The sequence below is a fragment of the Patiria miniata genome, unplaced genomic scaffold, assembly GCF_015706575.1.
Source record: "Patiria miniata isolate m_02_andy unplaced genomic scaffold, ASM1570657v1 HiC_scaffold_6, whole genome shotgun sequence".
NCBI classification, from domain to species: domain Eukaryota; kingdom Metazoa; phylum Echinodermata; class Asteroidea; order Valvatida; family Asterinidae; genus Patiria; species Patiria miniata.
This window is the reverse complement of record NW_024037073.1, coordinates 17,605,852-17,626,825: the sequence shown is the minus strand read 5'-3', so window position 1 is coordinate 17,626,825 and position 20,974 is coordinate 17,605,852. Positions and strand designations below refer to the sequence as shown.

Genomic DNA, 20,974 nt, shown 5'->3' with positions numbered 1-20,974 from the left:
GAGCGTACTGTTGAAAAAGGGCGCCATCTCTTGATGAATGAGGTTAACTTAAGAAATGAAACACATTCTTGGTTTATGGTTTATGGTTTATTTTTTTTTTCATATCATAGCACAAAAACATTATTAACGCGAATCTATATAAAGAATGACAAAAATTGATACGAGGGATCCAGGTAAAAAGCATATGCTTGTACAAATTTTCGGACTAGTATTCTTTGTCCGTACAGCACTCAAATTGAGCAGTCATGGAAGAGCATCAGAAAAAGGCACTACGCAAAAACCGCGTAGATCTGGTACAAGACATGGACCTGCAATATGTGTTCGATGGACTCGTTCAGAGGAACATCTTCGATCCTGCTGACTATGAAGACTTTGAGGTATGTAGGCATTGAGTTAAGTTTCCAATAATAATACCACTCAGAATCCAAAGCAGAATGCAAAAACAATGCAAAAATGCACCTTCGTATTTCTTGACGCAAAGCATGGGTTTGGCGTGGCAATGATGAGGTATTCTTCTTTTCTTGAAAATGGCGGCATACTGGGTGCGACGGCTCATTTGCTGTATTACACCGTTATTTACAGTCAAGTAGAATATTTCATAATCATTTGGCAGGTTTGTTTTTGAGTTTTTGCAAATGATCTTGGAAAGATTTCCATACCTGGACACCACTGGTCACCCTGTGCACAAACCCTATGAGGCTGGTCTGAAAGTGTTTTCTCAGTAGATGCTTCAACATTTTCACTGCTAAATTTGACCTTTTTAGGACATGTTATCACTTTCTGATGGCTGACAGGTCACTGCAGGGAAAAATTAGTGATGGCCAGGTATGGGAATCTTTCCATGATCCTACATTGTATGCTGCATGCACCATGGGAGCTTGCTGCATTGAGCCACCAACACCGGCGCATAAACAGCCATGCTGAGGCAGTGGGAGCTAGTCAAGTTGAACAATGCCATGGTTGAATCCTGCTTCGCTTGATGACCTCAGATTCTGTTGCATTGAGGCCTTCAGATTTTTGACCTGATGGATCTTGTCGACAAGAGTTGCATTCTTTTGCATTTAGTAGGATTCCTAGCCGCAGAGGATTCAGGCAAGGATCAAAATCAAGTCCGTACCCTGAATTTAAAATCCTGCCGTGTTGTTAGTTTTATACGTTTCACCTCTGGGGAAAAAAAATTATGGACAGTGAAATTGAAGTTAACTGTTTGAATTAGGTGGATGGGAAAGTGAGGCGCAAGATCAACCAGAGATTCCTGACTGCCTTGGAGAGGCGCGGTCCCAACGCCTTCCGGGCCTTTGTGGATTCCCTGAGGGCCCACAAACATGGGGTACTGGCCGACATGCTGGACCCAGCCTCGGCCCCACGGTATCCTGCTCAGATGGAGTCCAGGCCGGGGAGGGTCATGGACAACCCGACAGACTCCATCACGGGACCCCAGGGGGACTCCAAGCTTGAGCCCATGGACACTAGTCTGCCTTCTAAATCCTACATAGCTTCTCCTACAGGTAAAAGCTTGACCATAACTACTTGAAAACATATGACAGCAAAATGTCCAAACTTCTAGCAAATGTTGGTGCAGAAATAGCTGTAAAATTGAGGTTTCTGCCTGAAATGACATTGACATCACATTTTTGCTCAAGAATGTGCAAATTGGCATTGGCATAAAACCCCAAAAGGCACCTAAAAAGCCTTTAAAGGGAATGTACATCATTGGCTTCTGCTTTAGTTTTCAGAAATGAACTATTTGAGAGGTTAGTATAATAGATCAAATATTGTTACACTGACATGTTTGAAGTTTTGTGTTTGAAAATGCTGGAAAAACCAAGAAACACAAAAATATTCAAGTAGTCTGGTTCCTTGACTCCACTAAAGATAAAATGGATCAATTTATAGATGCCGGAAAATTGTAAGGTAAGGGAACCAGTCTAGCTGGCCTGCACCCGTTCATGAATATGTAACCAATAGCAAACAAAATTTGGACTGAAAAAAGTGTTAAGTTGGAGCAGTAGTTGAAAAATAGTTAGGTTTTTCCAACGGTGGTCGGCCGACCACCGTTGGAAATGTATACAAAAATACCATTTTCTTGAAAATGACTTCACACCAGGTGCCATAATTTTACAAATTGCTTTAGACTGTCATTTACCAAAATCCTAGTAAGGTATTTCGTAAAAACTTGGTAGTTTTATTTTTCGATGTTTGCAAATGTTGTATATTCCCTTTAAGATTGGCAAAATCGAAATTGGAACACAAAGGTGCATTTAGAAGGACCACAATGAAAAAAAAAATTTCATGGGCCCTTAAGCTTTAATGCTGGTGCATGTTTGCCGAAGCCTGAACACAGTATTTGTAAAAATCAGAAATATTTGTTGTTTTTTTTGGTTTGGCAGAGGAAGTACAGAAAGTCCCCTGGCCGGGTACCACCCCAGCGGATCTTACCACCAAGGAAATGTCCATGGCACCCCAACCCCTTGCTGACCAAGACGCTTCTGATGTCGACGACGTAAGTCTTTATCTGTCTGTTTGTCTGACTGTCTGTCCGTGTGTATGGCTGTCCGTCCATTTCAGTGACTCCCATTGAAATTTTTGAGCAGGTATGTGTTAGCCTGGTGACCTAGCACTTGTTTCGCAGTTGGAAGAACTGAATCTTTTTCACAACAGCGTTACGTATATGATTGCTGCACAATTATGAGAATCCGCAGTTTTGGCCATAGCATTGTGGCAAGAATATAATTTACGAAAAAATTACATTTTGAATGATCTTTTGAAAAAAAATATAATGTTATGTTTTCAGGTCTATCAGATGAAGTCAAAACCGCGAGGAATAGCAATCATCATTAACAACAAGCACTTCAGGACAATGAACACAAGGAAAGGGACTAACATTGATGGCAAGAACTTGAACTACGTGTTTGAAAAGCTGGGCTTCACGACTCTGTATAAGGAAGACCAGACAGGGGAGGTAAGACATAAATGCCCCTCCCACAAATTTGTATGGACTAATCCAGCAACAAGTAGAAGACTTTACAAATGAGGTCATACCATTTCGCATGTAGGTTGTACACGTGCACTAGATGTTTCTTCCATAAACCGTCACTTTCACTGCATCTTAGCGCCGGTTTCAATATAGCCTTGGTCAAGGCGTTTGCCATAATTCGGCCAATCATTACGCGGTAAACGATCGGCAGCATTTCCTCGCTATGCAGTGTATTAAAAATACAGTGTCAGAAACCACATTTTTGTGTGCATTGGTGCTGTGTGTAATGTGAGACATCGACACACGTGTGTGTATGTATTATGTACAGTACATGTCTCACCAGTATGCCGCTCGCAAACTATATGCACGTTTCCATGCAACGATCGACCAATAAGAAAACGTATTTTAAGGTCAGCTTAGGCTATTAGCATAATCAGCATCAGCTCAAAAACCTCACATGGCCGATTGGACCAAGGCGTTCGTCAGGATCCAAATGATTTGCATAAAATAGTGGCCGCATGAGGTCGCTGTTCGCGCTGTATTTTAATGCACTGCATAGCAAGGATATGCCGGGGATTGTTAACCGCGTACGGACGAATAATGACTAACGCCTTGACCAAGGCTAGTTTCAGTAATGACTGTTGGGGGAGTTCGCTGAGTCTGCTGACAACACTTTGTTCTTAAGTTTCTGGAGTTCTTGTGAATGTTCCTTAATTAATACAGCATCTGACTGAAAAATCTGACTTTTTTCTCTCTCAGCAAATGCAGCAGATTTTGCGCGAAGCTGCGAGCCACAACCACCAAACCTTTGACTGCTTCGTCATGGCCATCCTCAGCCACGGCGTAGAGGGCGCCATATACGGCACGGACGAGAGAATTGTCAAGATCGAGGACATCACGAGGTACTTTGAAGGAGGCCGGTGCCCGACGCTGGCAGGCAAACCAAAGCTCTTCTTCCTCCAAGCTTGTCGAGGGGGTGAGTGTGTTTTAAAGTTATTCAAAGATGAACACAGAAATAGACTAGACTGGGGTTTAAAGATGCGACCCCTGCAATACTGTTCCGGTACTCTACTAGTCTTGGCCCAAGACGTCAGTGATCAATAGCGATGGTTGCATTGTTGTAGAGTGCTCTTGCACAATTGGTTGTTTTTTTTACTTTATCGCAATAACGTCCTGGGAATATTGCAGTAATGGGGGCATGGCCATTTTATGTAAATTAGACCATTGGTGTTAAATATTAATATCTTCGAACAAAAACAGCGGCTTCCCATTTGATACCCGTAGTCGCTCTTGCGGGGTTATATCAGTACTTTGCATATCTAATTAGCCATGCTTGATCACTGCAAGTAGAGCGTATGTTAACAACCATCGCGTAAGGGCGTAAGACTGACTATAAACCATTTCACAATCGCTGATTGATTCCATAGGAAAGCCAATATCGATCACTATTGTCTTGGGCCAAGACCGGTGCTCTACCAACTGAGCTATCCAGCGCTATGTTGGCAGTTCCCGATTATGTCAATGTCTTTGTTCAAGTGGCGCTAGTCGGAAACCGTTAGCCAGCATATGCCATGTAGTCAGGGATCATGCCCAAAACTCACGATGCTTGCAATGCTGCAAGCCTGGTAGAGCAATGCTGCAAGCCTGGTAGAGCAATGCTGCAAGCCTGGTAGAGCAATGCTGCAAGCCTGGTAGAGCAATGCTGCAAGCCTGGTAGAGCAATGCTGCAAGCCTGGTAGAGCAATGCTGCAAGCCTGGTAGAGCAATGCTGCAAGCCTGGTAGAGCAATGCTGCAAGCCTGGTAGAGCAATGCTGCAAGCCTGGTAGAGCAATGCTGCAAGCCTGGTAGAGCAATGCTGCAAGCCTGGTAGAGCAATGCTGCAAGCCTGGTAGAGCAATGCTGCAAGCCTGGTAGAGCAATGCTGCAAGCCTGGTAGAGCAATGCTGCAAGCCTGGGAATGGTAAGATATTCTGGAGATGGCAGGTTTATTTTTCTTTGCTCAATGTTTAAATTATTGTAATGTAAAGAGTCAGTTTCCCATGTGGTTTCTTTGATTATTTAATTTCAAATATTCCAGAATGGTAACTAATAAAGGGTTATTACCCCCGACCGCTGGGCCAGTGATTACTTCTGGAACCCTCATTGCCATTTTCATGACACACTATTTAAGGGCCATGACACACTCAGTAGTGCCAAAAGCAGGATCTTGAAATCTCCTGCACCCACAGCTAAAAACAAAACCAAGAACTCCTTATAAATGTCAACACGATCAAAAATGAAGTGAGACTTGGGCACGTGAATGTGATTTACAGAGAGATTCGACGGAGGCCATGAAGCCACAGATTCTAAGGGGATTGCCCCCAGTGACGCTAACGCCATGCAAGACTCCGTAGCACCGATATCCGATGAGGAGCTGGCCCAGCGGATGCTGGAACGAGAATTGGAAGACGACACGGACGCCTCCAATGCCATCCGATCCAAACTGCCCAGTCAGAGTGACATGCTGCTTGCGTTCGCCACGGTGCCAGGTAAGTTGTGCATTGCTGCGGATTGCAGACAGATACTTCCGGCCTCGCTCGTTGCATGTTTATCTGTCATCCGTTCCGAATACTGCCTGTATACACGTCATCCGACGTAAACTGGTTCAAAAAGTGTTCCTGCGGGCTTACTTTTTACCTGCGTCAGCAACGGAATCCAGCTACAAGACCCAAGAGTTGTGCACTATGTTTTCTCTGTTTTTCTCAAAAATATTTTAGAAGCCAATGAGCCTTAAAGCTATAGTCCATCATTTGCAGCTATCCAAAAAAGTAACTGGCGTAATTATTGTTGAAAAACATACTGGTTGAAAGATAGTAAGGGGACTAAACTCCCTGTGAAATTATCCTTTCTGGCAAGCTGTCATTTTGAAGAAATCAATGAAAGAGAAGCACCGTAGGAAAATTTAAATTAGGTGTTCGTTTTGTTATCCGGCGCAGCGCGCACAAGCATTGGAACGACGCACAGGCGCACGGTTGCTATAATTCGTCGGATCAGTGCACGACATCGCGTAAAGCTGCAATTCAAAACAATTCGAAACATGATTTAGCAACTTTTGATTTTAAATTGAGATCCTATAATGCTGTTTTTCTCGGAATATGAAGCTGAAGCTGAGCTGAAACTTCATCAGGTTATTTGTTCAGTATCCTTCATTATATTTTGAGCACTTTTGTTGCTTCAAACGAACAAAATGCACTAATAACAAATGATGGACTATAGCTTTAACTTCAACAGGTTAGTTATTATGCATTCTACTGAATATTTTGAGCAGTGTTGTTGCCTCAAAACGAAACAAAAATGCACACACATAAAGTAATCCTGTGTACCTTTAATTAATAGTACTCAGTTAAAAATTTCTGCAATTTGACATATTAACTTCATGAGGGTTAAAATACACTGCTTTTGACTTTTTTCCCAACAGGCTTTGTGTCATGGCGTAACTCGGAGCGTGGTAGCTGGTTCGTGCAGGCGCTGTCGGAAGTGTTTCTGGAGCACTCAAACACAGAGGACCTGCTGTCAATGATGACTAGGGTGGGTTTCCATGTTTGAAATCAGAGGTCCCAAGTGACCCATGTGTATTGAAAGGGACAGTGAGGGGCAGAAATGTTCATGACTGAGAAGCAGTAGCATATCTCACTTTGGGTCCGGGGGGGGGGGGGGGGGGGGGGGGGGGGGGGGGGGGGGGAGGGGGGTGGGAGAGGGGTTCTTAAATTTTTCTGAAAAATAGTAGAAAACAGACTACATGTAGTGGGGGCGGGGTATACCATGACCAGTAGCGGTTGGGAGGTACTAGTGCTTTCAATTGAAACATGTTGGGGGTGGGGGTGGCATGCTGGAGGGGGGGGGGGGTGGCATGTTGGAGGGGGGGGGTGGGTGGGTGGGGAGGGGGTTAACATTCCAAAATAGTTTGGTAAGGGTAAAACCCAATTTTGAACTTAATTTTGTCTCTCTGTCTCCTAAAATCACAGGTCAACAACAAAGTCGCCCGCGCTTTTGAGTCTTCCTCGGGACGCAACAAGCAGATCCCGGCCCCCGTGACGATGCTGCGAAAGAAACTCTACTTCAACCCTGGACGTTAGGTGACAAAACTCCAAACATAAAAAAAAAAAAAAACCTTAATTGTATGTACCTTGTTCTTGACGCAGTTGGATTTCAGTGTAGGTCTGTTTTTTTTATTCTCAGTATCACTCTCAAGGCCAATTCCAAAGAGTGTCTTAGCATATGTGCTTAGCCCAAATGAAAACTTGCTTAGGGAAAATGGGTGACCAGCCAAAAAGCCTTGCAATGTACGTTGACCACGACTGGTTCCCTGCTGTTTTTGATCTGTAAGAAGTAGTTAAGAAATAGTTTTTGCAAAGCAGCTGCATGCAAGTGGGTTCTGTTGGTAATTCCCGCTTAAAGCCATCATGTAGGATTAAATGCAATTACCAAAAAAACATACCTACCGATTTTAATAACAGAACCCTTGCTCAAAACTGAAGATAGGACTGGTGTAAATATACCGCAGGCACTGTGAATTTATTGTCTGAAATGGTACCAGTCGGAAGGTGGTTTCAAAGTAGGGTGACTGCAGGCACAATCTTTTATCTGCATTAGCAACGAAATTCAGTAACGAAAACCCAAACATTGTGCAAATGTATTATGCAAACATTATGCAAAACAGTGTCCACTGTGCAGTGGCGCATCCAGGATATGGCTTTTGGAGGGGGGGGGGGGGCTTACTCATGCCTCATGTATACCTTATCATCCTGCCACCATTTCAGTCATGTTCCCTGTATTCAGTAACAGTACTGAATGATAACGTTTTTTTTGTGCAGAAAGGAACCAGACTATTTTTCCTTCCTGCCTCGCTTTGGTTACGTTGATTTGAATTGGAAAAAAATCAAGATGGCCGCAACATGATAACGGTCTATGGGGGAGGGAAGGCAGGGGGCATGCCCTAGTGACGCGACTGCTGTTGTGTTTCATGCGTCACTCATATTGTCTGAGTAAAATTATGACTGCCCTTCTTTGTTTGTAAGAATCCAATCGGTTTAGTTTGTTTTTGCTTTTTAACGATAGTACTAAACTTTGTATAAAGCGTTAACGTCAGGCTTGGGTAACTGTACCAGAATCGACCAATGTTGTGGTAGAGTCCATCACGAGACCAGCACAATTGCGGTCGGACCATAGAGCTATATTAAATGACTAGACCGCTAACTCCTCATTCCCCCACAGAGAAACTTTGAAGCCGTCCTGTGCACAGGCATTTTTGAATTCATGTGCATGTTTGCAGAACATAATGAAATTTGAGATTTGAAGGTTTGCATGGTCGAAAGATACTAAGACAAGACAAGACGAGCTTCAGCAGTTGCATCCTTCTCACGCCTCACCGCACCCATCCTTGTAACATCGCATCATCGTTGGAATCCCTCATTCTCCTGACGACAGGCAGAGCATACTTTTCGAAACGTTGAGTCCCTCTGGTTCTTTTCAGAACCACACATACTCACAAAAGAGATTTATTCACATGGTGCTACCGCAAACTTATCTTGTCTTATAATGAAATTTGATAAAATGAATTTCAAATAATGTACTCTTAATGCAATGCGCAAGTACAACATCCACGAACAATGTAAGCACTATTTTTACGTGTATGACGTACCGGAAGATGGCGGCTAGGTTTGTGTTGTTTGTGCAGAGCAAAGTGAAACGCCCAGTTACTGATTGCGCGTTTCGGTTTTTGGCATATATCAGCTACAATTTGGCTTTGATAGTGCACAGGTATAGAATGCACACCCAGATATGCAAAAAGCTGTACTAAATCCAAAGTTTCTATATTTTGAATTTTCCATAGGTTTGTGCACAAATATGGTGCGCCCAGCAGGCTTGATTTGTATAGCGAGTTATTGCTCTTGTAATTTAATATAGCTCTATAGGTCAAACAGAAAGCACAGGTCTTGTAATAAAAAAAAAAAATGAAAAAAAAATAATAAGGCGATATCAAATATGACTAGTTGAAAAAGAGCATGAATTCAGCTTAGAGTAGTAAAACATTTGACCTGCTATTAGGCATTGAATGAAGAAATTTGTATTTCGGCTCAATTTTTTTTATGAGAACATCCCAATTTGGCCTTTTTTTTACTGCTTGCTTGTCCAACTGTTGGAGGGATGGAATTACTTTTCAGCTTTTTGGCTCGGAAAATTGAAACGGTCGTGACTTGAAATTCCAATTATTTCTCCAGGCTGTTGGATCTACTGAAACTTTCACAATTTCTCCTTTATTATTTTGACACTGCCTAAACGTGGGCAGTTTTTGAAGTTCATCAAAATCTTGTCTTCTCACAGAGAAAAAAAAGGTTAAAAAGGTTGTCAGTTTTTTTTGACAAAACAAAATTGGTCAGTTCTATGAGGATAGAGGTTGGGGGACCGGGGAGGGGGCGGGACATTTAATTCCTTGAAGGGGGGGGGGGAGATGGATACAGTTTTTGAATCAGAACTTACGTAACTGTAAATTAATAATTAAACTAATCTTCATAATTCTAATAGTGAAATATTCCTACAAAAGAAAACAATGTTTTGAAAACATCCAGACTACCCTGAATGTTACAGTGTTTGTATGAGCCAGTTTTCAGACTCATTTTTCATGTCAACCAAAATGTATTTGTTATCTTTGGATACCGGGTCATTAGTTCTTTCGCATAACCACAGGTATGTGAACCCAGTGATTTATTGGTGCATAAATTCTCATGGCACCCCCATTGTTTTTTTAAGGGGTAGCTCGACCTAGAACTACAGTAAAGGTCACAGGTCACAGGTCACATGTATGTTGAACCCTTTGGCTACATGGAAGTATGTCAGGATTGATTTTTCTGTATGTTAGTGCAAGGAAATGTGTCCCATGAGCAAGTTTGGAGAGAAACAGTAAAGGCAAGATTTTTTTATGCAGGGAAAAACGGAAATAGTGGTTGGAATGTTAGAAGAAGGTTTTGGAATGTGTCTCATGCTAAACAAATTTACCATGAACGAACTGCTAATTGATTTCTTTCATTTCACCAGCAATTGGAAAGATTAATTCATAATTTATTTCGGATATTATAATGTAAAATGCAATGAAGTTATATTGACAAATTCCATAATCGTAATAGTGTGTGATGTGATTGCATAATTGTGAGGTAAAGTGAGTCAATGGGCTTTGTGCATGATTTCTCATCATTATAGTGAAAAGTACGACAGTGAAAAGCTCGATGTTGGGGTTTTCCCCGTACACAATGATTTACATGAACTTTAAGAGAAAAAAACAATCTCACCTCTTGGACTGGTTTCTGGCCCACTTCTGTTGAAGTCTTCGAAGGAGAGGCTGGGAACCAGACACCCTCACATGGATAAATAGCGCCCTCTGTTGTTTATGCACAGAGCCTGTAGAAGTTACTTTACTAGATATTATAATGTAGTAACCTATATACATATACTCTCAATTTGTGATTCGGATACATATTTACGAAAATATTTCGGATACAAGTGTTGCCTAAAGTGTTTCCATGACTAAGTTGTACGTCGACCCTGTGACACTTGCCGATTTCCTCGAGGCTGATCACCTAGTGATTTCCCAGTGAACATATTTATTCACTACATTGGATGTGTATTCGAAAATGGCTTTGTATTGGGAGTTGTGGAATTCCACCTGTACCCCAATGGCCAGTGTAGTGCAGCTAAGTACAAATTGTTACACCTCTATGTTCCGACACCCCTATGTTCCGACTGCACATATTCCTTATATAACTAACCCTAACCCTAACCAGTAACACAATCGTATGTGCGGTTTGCCGGAACATATAGGGGTGTCGGAACATAGAGCAGTCACCGTACAAATATATTTCCTAAATTAGAAAACAAATACTGGCTGTGTGATGTTTTCAGCTGATTTTGTTTCTTTGCACAAAATCGGTTAGCTATATTTGCTTTCTATCCGCTCCAAGAAATTCTGACCTCTGGCCTCCAACAAGATTGATGTGATCAACTCGCAGAACAGAATTCTGTCTCAAAACCACTCTGGACTGTACCAACTCTTGATGTGTCCTTTTGTAGTAATCCTTTGTCTTCAGACCAAAAATTCTTCGTTAATCGTGTACAAATATATCTTCGTGACGAAAGAGTTTTTAAGTTCAGTTTTTCTGCTGAGCATGACTTTGAATGACCTTTCGTCCTTTCATGAAATCATGTACATGTACATGTTCCCTTTAGTGGAGTGTCATGGCCTAGCGGTTAAGAACACCGGACTCTGGTGTTTCAGAGGCAACAGTGACGTGGGTTCGAGCCCGCCGGCGGACACTTGTGCACTTAACCATTATTACTTCGTCCTTCGGATGGGACGTTAAGCCGTAGGTCCCGTGTGTTGTATAAATGCACGTACATGTAAAAGAACCCAGTAAACACTTATCGCTAAGAGAAGGGGTTTGCCCCGGTGTTTCTGGCCTCCTGTACAAACTCCCACGTGGAGTATCTAGGAGAAGAACCAACCAAAAACCAAAACCATAAACTTTAAAGAACCATTGTCCGCAACCGCAACGCCAACATCTATATATATAAGAGAGAGTTGTGCTCGATTATAATGTAGCAGTGTGCGTTACCTAAAAAACTTTATACAGTCGAACTGTAAGAAGGTACTTGGGACTTAACAAATTACCTTGTTATAACAGGTACCTTGTATGAACAGAATTTAAAAACAAAGGAAAACAAAGAAGAAATATACTTGACCGAAGAATGTTGCTTGTTGTAAGCAGGACCTTGTGTTAACAGTGCTCTTCCTACCAGGGTTCGACTGTATATAAACCGTTCCCGTTCACGTATACCCCATGTGAAACCATTGTAATGATATACACAGTCGAAGTTAATAAACTTGACAAAGTTTTAAAAAACAACAACATGTGATTGGTGTATTAATGCTGTGTGTGAACAGAGGGAGAGTAAACCACTAAAAACTCTTGTCTCAATAACATTTTTGCTGTTTGTATTATTTTCCAATCGACCATTATAGAATACAGGGTGAGTAAAAAAAACGAAACCCAAATGTCGGGACCTTTGCTTTTCGTGAAGTTCTGCATGTAGCACTTTCAAAATCTAGGATATGCAAGCCCAATCCATAAGCTGTTTTTTAGTTCAAGAATCATTCAAATCACTCATGTACATTGTACTTACATCCGTGGACAGAACCTTAAAACGGTGGTTGTGTATGGGTGATTTGAATGATTCTTATACTAAAAGAAAGCTTATGATTTGGGCTTTCATATCCTAGATTTTGAAAGTGCTACACATGCAGAACCTCACGAAAACAATGATCCCAACATTTGGGTTTCGTTTTTTTTTTTACTCACCCTGTATAGTCAATCAGTGAGATAGGGACAAAGAGGCAGACTTGTCTATTTCATTCGAGTCACCGAACATCGAGTCCGAGTCACCTCTCCCGAGTCATGAGTCATACAAGTCTGCAAAGAAGAGGGTAGTTTGGACTCAATTTTATGTCCTGTTTCTGAAATCTAGCGCATACAAATTTTCAGATTTCTGTCATGTCCAGCTTAGGTTTTACCGTAATCAATGACATCGTGCAAACACCACTGTACCCCTCCTGACCCATGCAAAACAATACTTATCATTTTCTGGAATGCCGATGAGGCAGAGGAAAAGCCAAAACACAAATGTTTGAACTGAGAAAGCCCCTCGTATGTGATGAACCCACAAAGAGGCATTGATGTCCTCGGTTTCAGTGTGTTAAGCCACTGATGGCGTCTGGGACTATTTCTTCTTCAATCTTTGCCACAAAACGTGGACATCTGGGTCCTCGGGTTCGTTTATAGCCACCGATGGCATCTGGGACTGTTTCTTTTTCAATGTTCGCCACAAAAAGGGGGCGTCGATGTCCTCGGTTTTAAATCTATTTTGCTGTCCTCGGTTTCAATTCTAATTTGAAACTCAACACAAGCCCAAACCCTTCTGAAATGACGGTTGAAACAGCCAAAAATTATAAGCAGATTATATACCAAATCCTGGTATTCGATTATCATTACAAGTAACTCGACCAACTTCAAGGCTAGCGGCCCCAGACCGATACAATACACTTTAGCCATTAAGACATAAACGGTTGTAATGGATTTGTTTTCCAATCCCAGGAGAAAAACTTGACACACAAAATTTAATGAAGTCCAAATATCGAATTAAATCCTTTGGTTGACCCATGTTTTAGAAAATTGAATTAAGCAAGTTGTTGATAGCTTGGAGTAGATTGTACCCACAAGCATCTTGCGACACCGGCAGCGAACCGTGGCTCACAACGCTGCTGCGCCGAGGTGACGAGTGAAATACCGGGGGCCTTTTGAACCATCCCTCCCCCCGAAGAAATAGTGCCTAATTTCATGGTTCTTATACACAAAAGTGAAGTGTTTAGCAGATGATTTTAAAGCGAGTTTCTTGGGTCAGCTAGGAATTTCGCATGCGTACAGCCTGAGCCTTTTTTGGTATGCGCGACAAATCTCGGAAACTTCAGGTACCGAAAAAAAAAAATACAGACCCCTGGTTGGTTTGATCTTCAAATCCTGAAGAACAAAGATTTCTTCTGTAATCGCCGGGAAACAGAGCTACACAAATCGTGCAACAAAATTATGCATGCGTTGATTTCAATCTGGATGAAAACAAAATTTGCATGGGGTATTAACGTACAAAGCGGAGTTAATTTGTTCCGAACAAAAGATTACCTACAATGTTATGAATTCAAACAATATCCTCAGATTGTTAACTTTTATCGTCCGCTCAGACTTTCGCACTGGACGCAATGACTATGGTAACACCCCCTTGACGTAATGATAGGACCCGAAAGTTTAAGTCGAGCGATTTGCATATGAATGAAAACAAACACCTGTTCAAGAGAAGCAGCCAATAAGATGACGCGTAGCCGGCCGCGATTGACGAGATGCATAGATCGAGTGCTATCAAAAGATGAAGTAACAGTTCGACGGCACTCGTTATTTTTCACGCACTTATTTGCAGTCCGTTCCGCGCTGTCGCGACAAGTTTCATGAGCTTTCGCAGAAGAGACTCAGAAGTCGAATTAGCGTTTATTACAACATGAAAAACATGCACCAACTCTCTTTGTATCCCCAACAACGGTAAGCTTCGAAGTTTTTTTTCTTCGTTTCGAAAGCTCAGGTAGCTCAAGTTCAACGTGCGGGGTTGGACAAAAGAAACACTCACGTGACAGTTTCGGCATATTTACCCAAGCCAAATCCCTAACCCTGCTGACGCGGTACGGGGGTTAGGCCCTTCCAACTTGCCACTAGTCCTGGACCACGTTGTACGTACACAGGCCTGCAAACTCTAGTTCAGTTCTGAAGGTCACTTGTTATATGGACACTTTTATCATTTAGTGCTCGAACAAACTTCTGCCCTGTGTAGCCAGCTTCAGTAAGATCACAGCGCTGTCAGAATATGTTGTGGATTGCACATCTTTAGAGACGGGAAGTTTCATGCCTCATGGAGTATCTGTTCTGCATTGATTAAAAAACAGCCTTAGTACAGCCAACTTTTCGGTGAAATGATGTGGTGAATCGAACAGGAGCAAGAGGTGTTTTGTGCTTTTTGGAGCTCATTTTGGAAGGGACGCTATGGCTGGTGTTCAGTTGAGTCCAGCGGACCGGGAGCCCGCTGTGGCGGGTCCCCCGGAACGTTTGACGGGGGAGAAGACGGGACAGGACTCGGACAAGCAAGGCGTCGCCGGGTAAGAATTTGGTCTTTGAAATTGAGCTACCTTTAATTTTAAGCATGCATATGCACTTGTGATTATTATGTTAGGGTATGTACTGTGAGTTTAAAAGACATCTATGTACGGGTCAGTTGCCGGGAGATAATTTTAGTCCAAACTCTCATCAACTGGAAAACAATATTTCTCATCTTCGTTATCTAAAGACAGAAGTAAATTCGAAAAAAGGACCTGCATTAATTTAGGGTCTATGCACTTGTGATTATATCTTAGAGAATGTACAAAGTTGTGAGTTTAAAAGAAATCTATATAGCCTATGTACAGCTTAAAGTTAGCCTAAGTCAAGTGCTGGGAGATAAGTTTAGTCCAAAATCTCATCAATTGGAAAGCAATATTTCTCAACTTCGTAGCCTTTTAATTGAAAGGCAACAGTAAATTCGGGTTAGGATATTCGTTTGCAATTCTAAATGTTCTTTTTATGACACTTATGGACAACCACGGAAGGCATCATGCACTTTTTACGTTGTTTAAGACCACAAAGTTTCAATATATTTTTGAGCTTATTTTGCTTGAACAGTTTGGGGAAATGATTTCGACTTTTTTTTTCTCAAAAAAAAAAAAAAAAAATGCACACACCCCGTCTTCAGTATACCATCCTATAAGACTTATAGACTAAACCACGTCCGAATTACTACCAGCAGAAACACACGTTCATATCACTTGCACCAGAATTGAATTAAATACAAAGTTCATTGATAAGGCCAAATATAATCTATGAGATTCCCTTTATCGATTAGCTCCAAAAACGCGGCTCGAACACTGGACTTTCTCCGTACTATTGTGAGCCACATAGTAGCGATAGTGGGGAAAAAGTCGATTTAAAATCGGGACTTTTTTCCACTTGATGTTCACCATAATTATGGAAGATACTTACCTGGTTAATAGCCAGGAAAAAGTGAATTCTGTTTCTGTATATGTCTAGTTATCCTGGGATTTTCAAACAAAATTTGCAGTGAGTTCGTCCAAAAAAGATTGCACTAATTTTCTCACTGGGTCACAGGTCATGTATAGCCTACTTGACCTAATTTGATTTTGCCCGGTTATTAACCAGGTATTCTTCCACGGTGGATGTATAGGGAAAAAATAGACCCCATTTCGATTTCCTCAAAGTCAACTTTTCCACAATAAAGTATAGCTATCACCACTGTCTTTTGCTCACAATAAAATATAATATAATACGGAGGACACCCAGTATTTGAGCCACATTAATTTTATGGGGCTAACCTAAGTACATGCCAAAGATTGATACGATTAGATAAACGCCATCTCAATTGTTCCATATTTAAATTTGTTCAGGAACTATACACTTCGATAACCATATATTGCTGGACAAACCTCTTAATGCTACTTCATGCCAGGTTTTATTTTCACCGTGAACTGAGCTGAACATTCGAGTGTCCGTCATCAACCGCGAACTTCCCCAGCGGCGCACAAATTCACAAGGGTCCCGAATGTTGGGGATAAAATAAACACACGCAAGGCGCGTTAATAGCTGCTAAAAGGTTCAACGGCTTCCGTATTTCAACCAAGTTGATCTTATATTTAGCAAGTGTGTATATCGATAATGCCAGTAAATGGAAGTTGATTGAAAAGAAGCTTGTCAAACGTGTTGGCTGACGCTGGGTTGCGAGAGTCGGTCTAGGTCGTTCACATCGGTCACATCACGGCTTGTACAATTTTAACGGAAAAGGAATGAACAGTTTTGCGTTACTGGCGAGCATTTGGTTTTGGCATTGTCCCAGGATGGATTTCTGTCGTTGTGGCAATTTCTTTTTAAACGTCCCAGGCGGATTTGTGTATTTGCACTGATCCTCATGGGAATGAGTGCTGCTGATTGAGCTCGAAACCAGCTGGCGCGGTACACACGATGTACTGGAAAGCGACCGTATTCGCTGGGTGCATGGTGACCGTTTTAGCCGAATTTAGGCTAACTTTGACAGAATTTTTGTTAAAAAAATGAGTTTGACAGAAAATTTGACAGAATGGATTTTTTGGCAGATTTCTGGCAGAATTCTGAAAAAATAGTAATTTGACAGAAAAACAGCAAATTTGAAAAACAAATGGTACATTTGTTTAAAAGAGCTTCAATCCTTTCAACAAACCTTTGCATAGTGTGACAGTTTGGCTGGTCTAGGTGCTGGGGTTCACTCGGAAACGGACTTCGTCGTGGCCGCGGGATCTGCGTTTTGCCCGAAATTTACGCAATAATTTCATAACATCTTTATGTGACTATAGATTGTTTATAATGTAATTTGAACCTTAATTAAGGCAATACTACCAATCTGCATGTGAGTTTAAGTGTTTATAGTGTATTTCGAGTAATTCTGGGGAATTTGGCAGATTTTTGATAAATCTGACAGATGTTTGATGTGCATTTAGCAGAATTTGGTTCTGACCTTACGGTCACCCTGGCTGGGTGTGCTTTGGTTTTAAGATAGCAGAGGGCGCCCTTGTCACCCAGCTATCAGGCTGTGACGCGGCGACGGTCGGCAACAATTTCAACTCAATTTCAATTCAAAGTTCTACTTTGTTGACGATTTTATCGCCATATTGCCGATATTGCGGGGAAAAATATCGACTAAAAAAAAAATAGTATCGCCAGCGCTAATTCAAACTCATATTTATTTTTTTACCAAATGAGAATAAGCAGAGAATACACGAATAAGTAAATGGAGTTGTCAAAAAGGTGTAAAAGGCGATAGGTATGGAGGCATCCTATAGTATAGGCTTGTGGCGAGATTTCCTTGGGCGGACTAACACAAAACAGAAACAAGAACAGTACATACTGATGTCAGAAATCCAATTTCAAATCTAATACAAAATTATGTTTGAATTGTATAAACATTCATTTAAAATTCGTGCTTGGAATAAGCACCATATAGTTTAGTAGGCATATATGTACGTCATCTTTGCCACAACGTAACATGAATAACTCAATACATGCAGCTTGTGGGACCGAACTTCAAGTGCAACGCCAATACAGGATGAGTAAAAAAAAATGAAACCCAAATGTCGGGACCATTGTTTTAGTGCAGTTCTGCATGTATAGCACTTTCAAAAGAACACACACCCTTTTTTTGTGATCCGTGGACAGAACTTTAAAACGGTGGTTGTGTTTAAAATTCCGTAACTTACAAAGTACATGAGTGATTTGAATGATTCTTGTACTAAGAGAAAGCTTATGAATGGGGCTTTAATATGCTAGATTTTTAAAGTGCTACATGCAGAACTTCACTAAAACAATAGTCCCGACATTTGGGTTTCGCTTTTTTGACTCACCCTGTAGACATTATATTGCATGGTGCGCCTTCAATCGGGCAGACTTTGTGATTTAATTCAATGATAATGAAAGTATACATGAAGTGTCCGCTCATTCACGGAGGAGATCTTCCCTCAGATGTGACGTCAGACTCAGGGAATCTACAATTATGTCATCTCGTCGGCTCATAGCTCCATCCCCACACCACACCACCTCAAGCAAGATGCGGGTGTGGCGGGGTTTGGCAAGGAGGATGGGTGCAGAATTACTTGCAGGCAGAAGCAGAAGACGTTAGGGGTGCGGCCACGTTAAAAAAAAGAAAGAAGTTTTTCAGAAGATCAAGTGCACTTAGGTGACCTTGTAGAAAGTACAAGTGTCCTACAGATAATCCCAGCAGTTTAAACCCAAGGCTTTCCCTCCAGCGATCTCTTTCCCCCCTATTATCCAATTTAGATACTCCCAAAAAGCACCTTTCCGGCAAATCGTGGTGGTAACTCGATCTGATTTTTAATAACAAAAACAGAAACTTTTTGTTACCGAAACCCGAAATATCGAGAGCACTGCACTTAATCCCGGGGCGGGTAAATTCAATATGCCCACCCCGGCTCAGGAATTCTGGAAACGTTATCAAATTTCTAACTAGAGTAAAGGTCTATGTCTGCAACAAGCGGGAGTATTAAAACGAAACCGGTGAGAATCCGAGACCGACGTGATCTGTCTTGAAATGTGGTATAACAATTAGCCTCCCCTGGGGTCAGAGAGGGGTCAAATGGGGTCAGAGGTTAGGACAGGCGCCCCCAGCGATCGGTGGAGCCGAGAGAAAAATCGCGACAATCTAAACACTGGATTTCGTTTTTGGAAGGGCTGATGACAATTAGGGCAACCCAGAGGGATAGCTGCGGACTGTGTTTGTACGTGCATGTTGTGTTTTGAAACAAAGTGTTGAAGAACGAGTTGATCTCGAAATTGAAAAAAAAAATCTTTATCCTTATAGTGTTGCCCGGATCATGAGTGCATGCGTGTCATTCTTGGGTTAATGCCCTCGTCATTAGCTCTATTTTCATAGCGCTTTGTAGGAGGTTTGTAAATACACCGGAGTTGATGGGTGCTATTTTTGCACTGGAATGTCACGTAATTGCTTAGACCCTTGTTATCAAGCACCCTAAATGCGCTATGACCTCTTTACCTTGTATCCATATAAGGGAGAAATGTCTATTTTCTGAAGCTCTGTCAATTTTCTTCTAACATTCCCGTCTAACATAATAATTTGACTATATCTTGTCATAAGCTATTTGCAGTATGGTGCCTCAGCCGTTGCTTCATAGCCTCGTGATTTTGTACAACGATGGTGAACAGCGCCACCACGGTTTCCTAACTGGTATCGACAAAAGAGAAATCATAAGCATAAGCATAGATTGAAAATAAAATGGGTTAATACTGCATATAGGTCTACTCGTCCACCGCAGTTTGCATGAAATCCACCCAGGTGGGACTCGAACTGGCAACCTTAGGATCTATAGAGTCCCAATTTACCGACCGTGTGATAGGTTGATCTAAAAATGAATGACAACTTTATCAAAACAATAAGCAAACATGTATACTTCTCTGATTATTCGATCGCAGAGACGTTTTCATAAAAAAGAAGGTGATTGAGTAAATGAAGCCGTGATCGCCCGATGTGGGGCTCGAACCCACGACCCTGGGATTAAGAGTCCCATGCTCTACCGACTGAGCTAACCGGGCTGAATTTGGTAAAAAGGAATTTCATTTAAAAATGTATAAAGATCTGTTTATGAATACACAAAACAAGGAAAAGAAAAATCCGTGATCGCCCGATGTGGGGCTCGAACCCACGACCCTGGGATTAAGAGTCCCATGCTCTACCGACTGAGCTAACCGGGCTGAATTTAAAAAAAAGGAATTTCATTTAAAAATGTATAAAGATCTGTTTATGAATACACAAAACAAGGAAAAGAAAAATCCGAGATCGCCCGATGTGGGGCTCGAACCCACGACCCTGGGATTAAGAGTCCCATGCTCTACCGACTGAGCTAACCGGGCTGAATTTTGTAAAAAGGAATTTCATTTAAAAATGTATAAAGATCTGTTTATGAATACATGAAAACAAGGAAAAGAAAAATCCGTGATCGCCCGATGTGGGGCTCGAACCCACGACCCTGGGATTAAGAGTCCCATGCTCTACCGACTGAGCTAACCGGGCTGACAAACCAGCCTTACAAGTACACGCAATTATAAAATGGGCAGAGAACTCATCATTGAAAAAGAAAAGAAAAAAAAATCAATAAACAGATTCGAAAAACTTTTTTTCATGTACACAGTTCAACACCAACATTGTTAGAATTAATGTTCGTATGAGATTTATGTTCTCCGACGAAGGCCAAATACAAATTTACTCAGCGAGAAAGTCAAACAAAATCCGATGTTTTTTTTCCCTTTTACAACAGGACAAAATGAGGTTTACACAACCACACACGGAGCTTCCTTCTCCCCACTCCCAACGCGGGTTAAAAAAAGATCTCATGTCTCCCTCACTATCTTGTCTGAGACAGACCGCGCTCATAATCGAAACACCGGAAATGAATCCGTCCCGTGCATGCTGCTTGGAGCCGCCGGCCGGAGCTTTGGGGCGACTCTTGCGGGGGATAGCAGCTCTCTAGGCCCCATCTCTCTCTGGCTCCGGTCTCCGTATACAAACCACAGTTACCCGGACTTTTCTTCTTTGCAAGCCAGCCTTGTGTTTCTTTCGCTTGGCTCTCTTCTTGTCTCCTGGGCTCGTCAATAAGTGAATTTCCTGTGTCTTGGTCCGGACCACCTGCCTCTGCTCCGCTCATCTCCAATCTTCATCGTCATCTTCTCGTCTTCGTTATATCTCCGCCAGGCGAACCGGTTCAC

The 20,974-nt window shown here is 41.8% G+C and overlaps 2 protein-coding genes and 4 non-coding genes across 6 annotated transcripts in view; 2 read left to right on the top strand and 4 right to left on the bottom strand.

Annotated features, from left to right (window-relative positions):
- Window positions 1–218: 218 nt before the first annotated feature.
- Window positions 219–7,110, top strand: LOC119742943 (caspase-3-like). Its single transcript, XM_038219216.1, has 8 exons — window positions 219–377; window positions 1,217–1,508; window positions 2,391–2,503; window positions 2,795–2,962; window positions 3,737–3,953; window positions 5,291–5,506; window positions 6,436–6,545; window positions 6,983–7,110. Exons 1-8 carry the CDS (start codon window positions 246–248, stop codon window positions 7,091–7,093), a joined length of 1,359 nt encoding a protein of 452 aa, XP_038075144.1. The 5' UTR covers window positions 219–245; the 3' UTR covers window positions 7,094–7,110.
- A 6,888-nt stretch (window positions 7,111–13,998) lies between these two features.
- The window catches only part of LOC119743037 (probable cation-transporting ATPase 13A3), a 42,737-nt gene continuing 35,761 nt past the window's right edge, over window positions 13,999–20,974 (top strand). The window contains exon 1 of the mRNA XM_038219356.1: window positions 13,999–14,760. Within this exon, the coding sequence (XP_038075284.1) occupies window positions 14,648–14,760 (113 nt within the window). The 5' untranslated portion in view covers window positions 13,999–14,647. The remainder of the gene's footprint in view (window positions 14,761–20,974) is intronic.
- Trnak-cuu lies at window positions 19,732–19,804 on the bottom strand. The gene has a single exon. It is a non-coding gene; the product is annotated as a tRNA-Lys (tRNA).
- Window positions 19,891–19,963, bottom strand: Trnak-cuu. The gene has a single exon. It is a non-coding gene; the product is annotated as a tRNA-Lys (tRNA).
- On the bottom strand, window positions 20,050–20,122 carry Trnak-cuu. The gene has a single exon. It is a non-coding gene; the product is annotated as a tRNA-Lys (tRNA).
- Trnak-cuu lies at window positions 20,210–20,282 on the bottom strand. The gene has a single exon. It is a non-coding gene; the product is annotated as a tRNA-Lys (tRNA).

Excerpts from the sequence above, each read along its gene's own strand:
- LOC119742943 (XM_038219216.1), top strand. The coding sequence starts at position 246 with ATGGAAGAGCATCAGAAAAAGGCACTACGCAAAAACCGCGTAGATCTG. Across the intron at positions 2,963-3,736 it reads AGGAAGACCAGACAGGGGAG|CAAATGCAGCAGATTTTGCG; the intron begins GTAAGACATAAA and ends TTTCTCTCTCAG. Across the intron at positions 5,507-6,435 it reads TGCGTTCGCCACGGTGCCAG|GCTTTGTGTCATGGCGTAAC; the intron begins GTAAGTTGTGCA and ends TTTTCCCAACAG.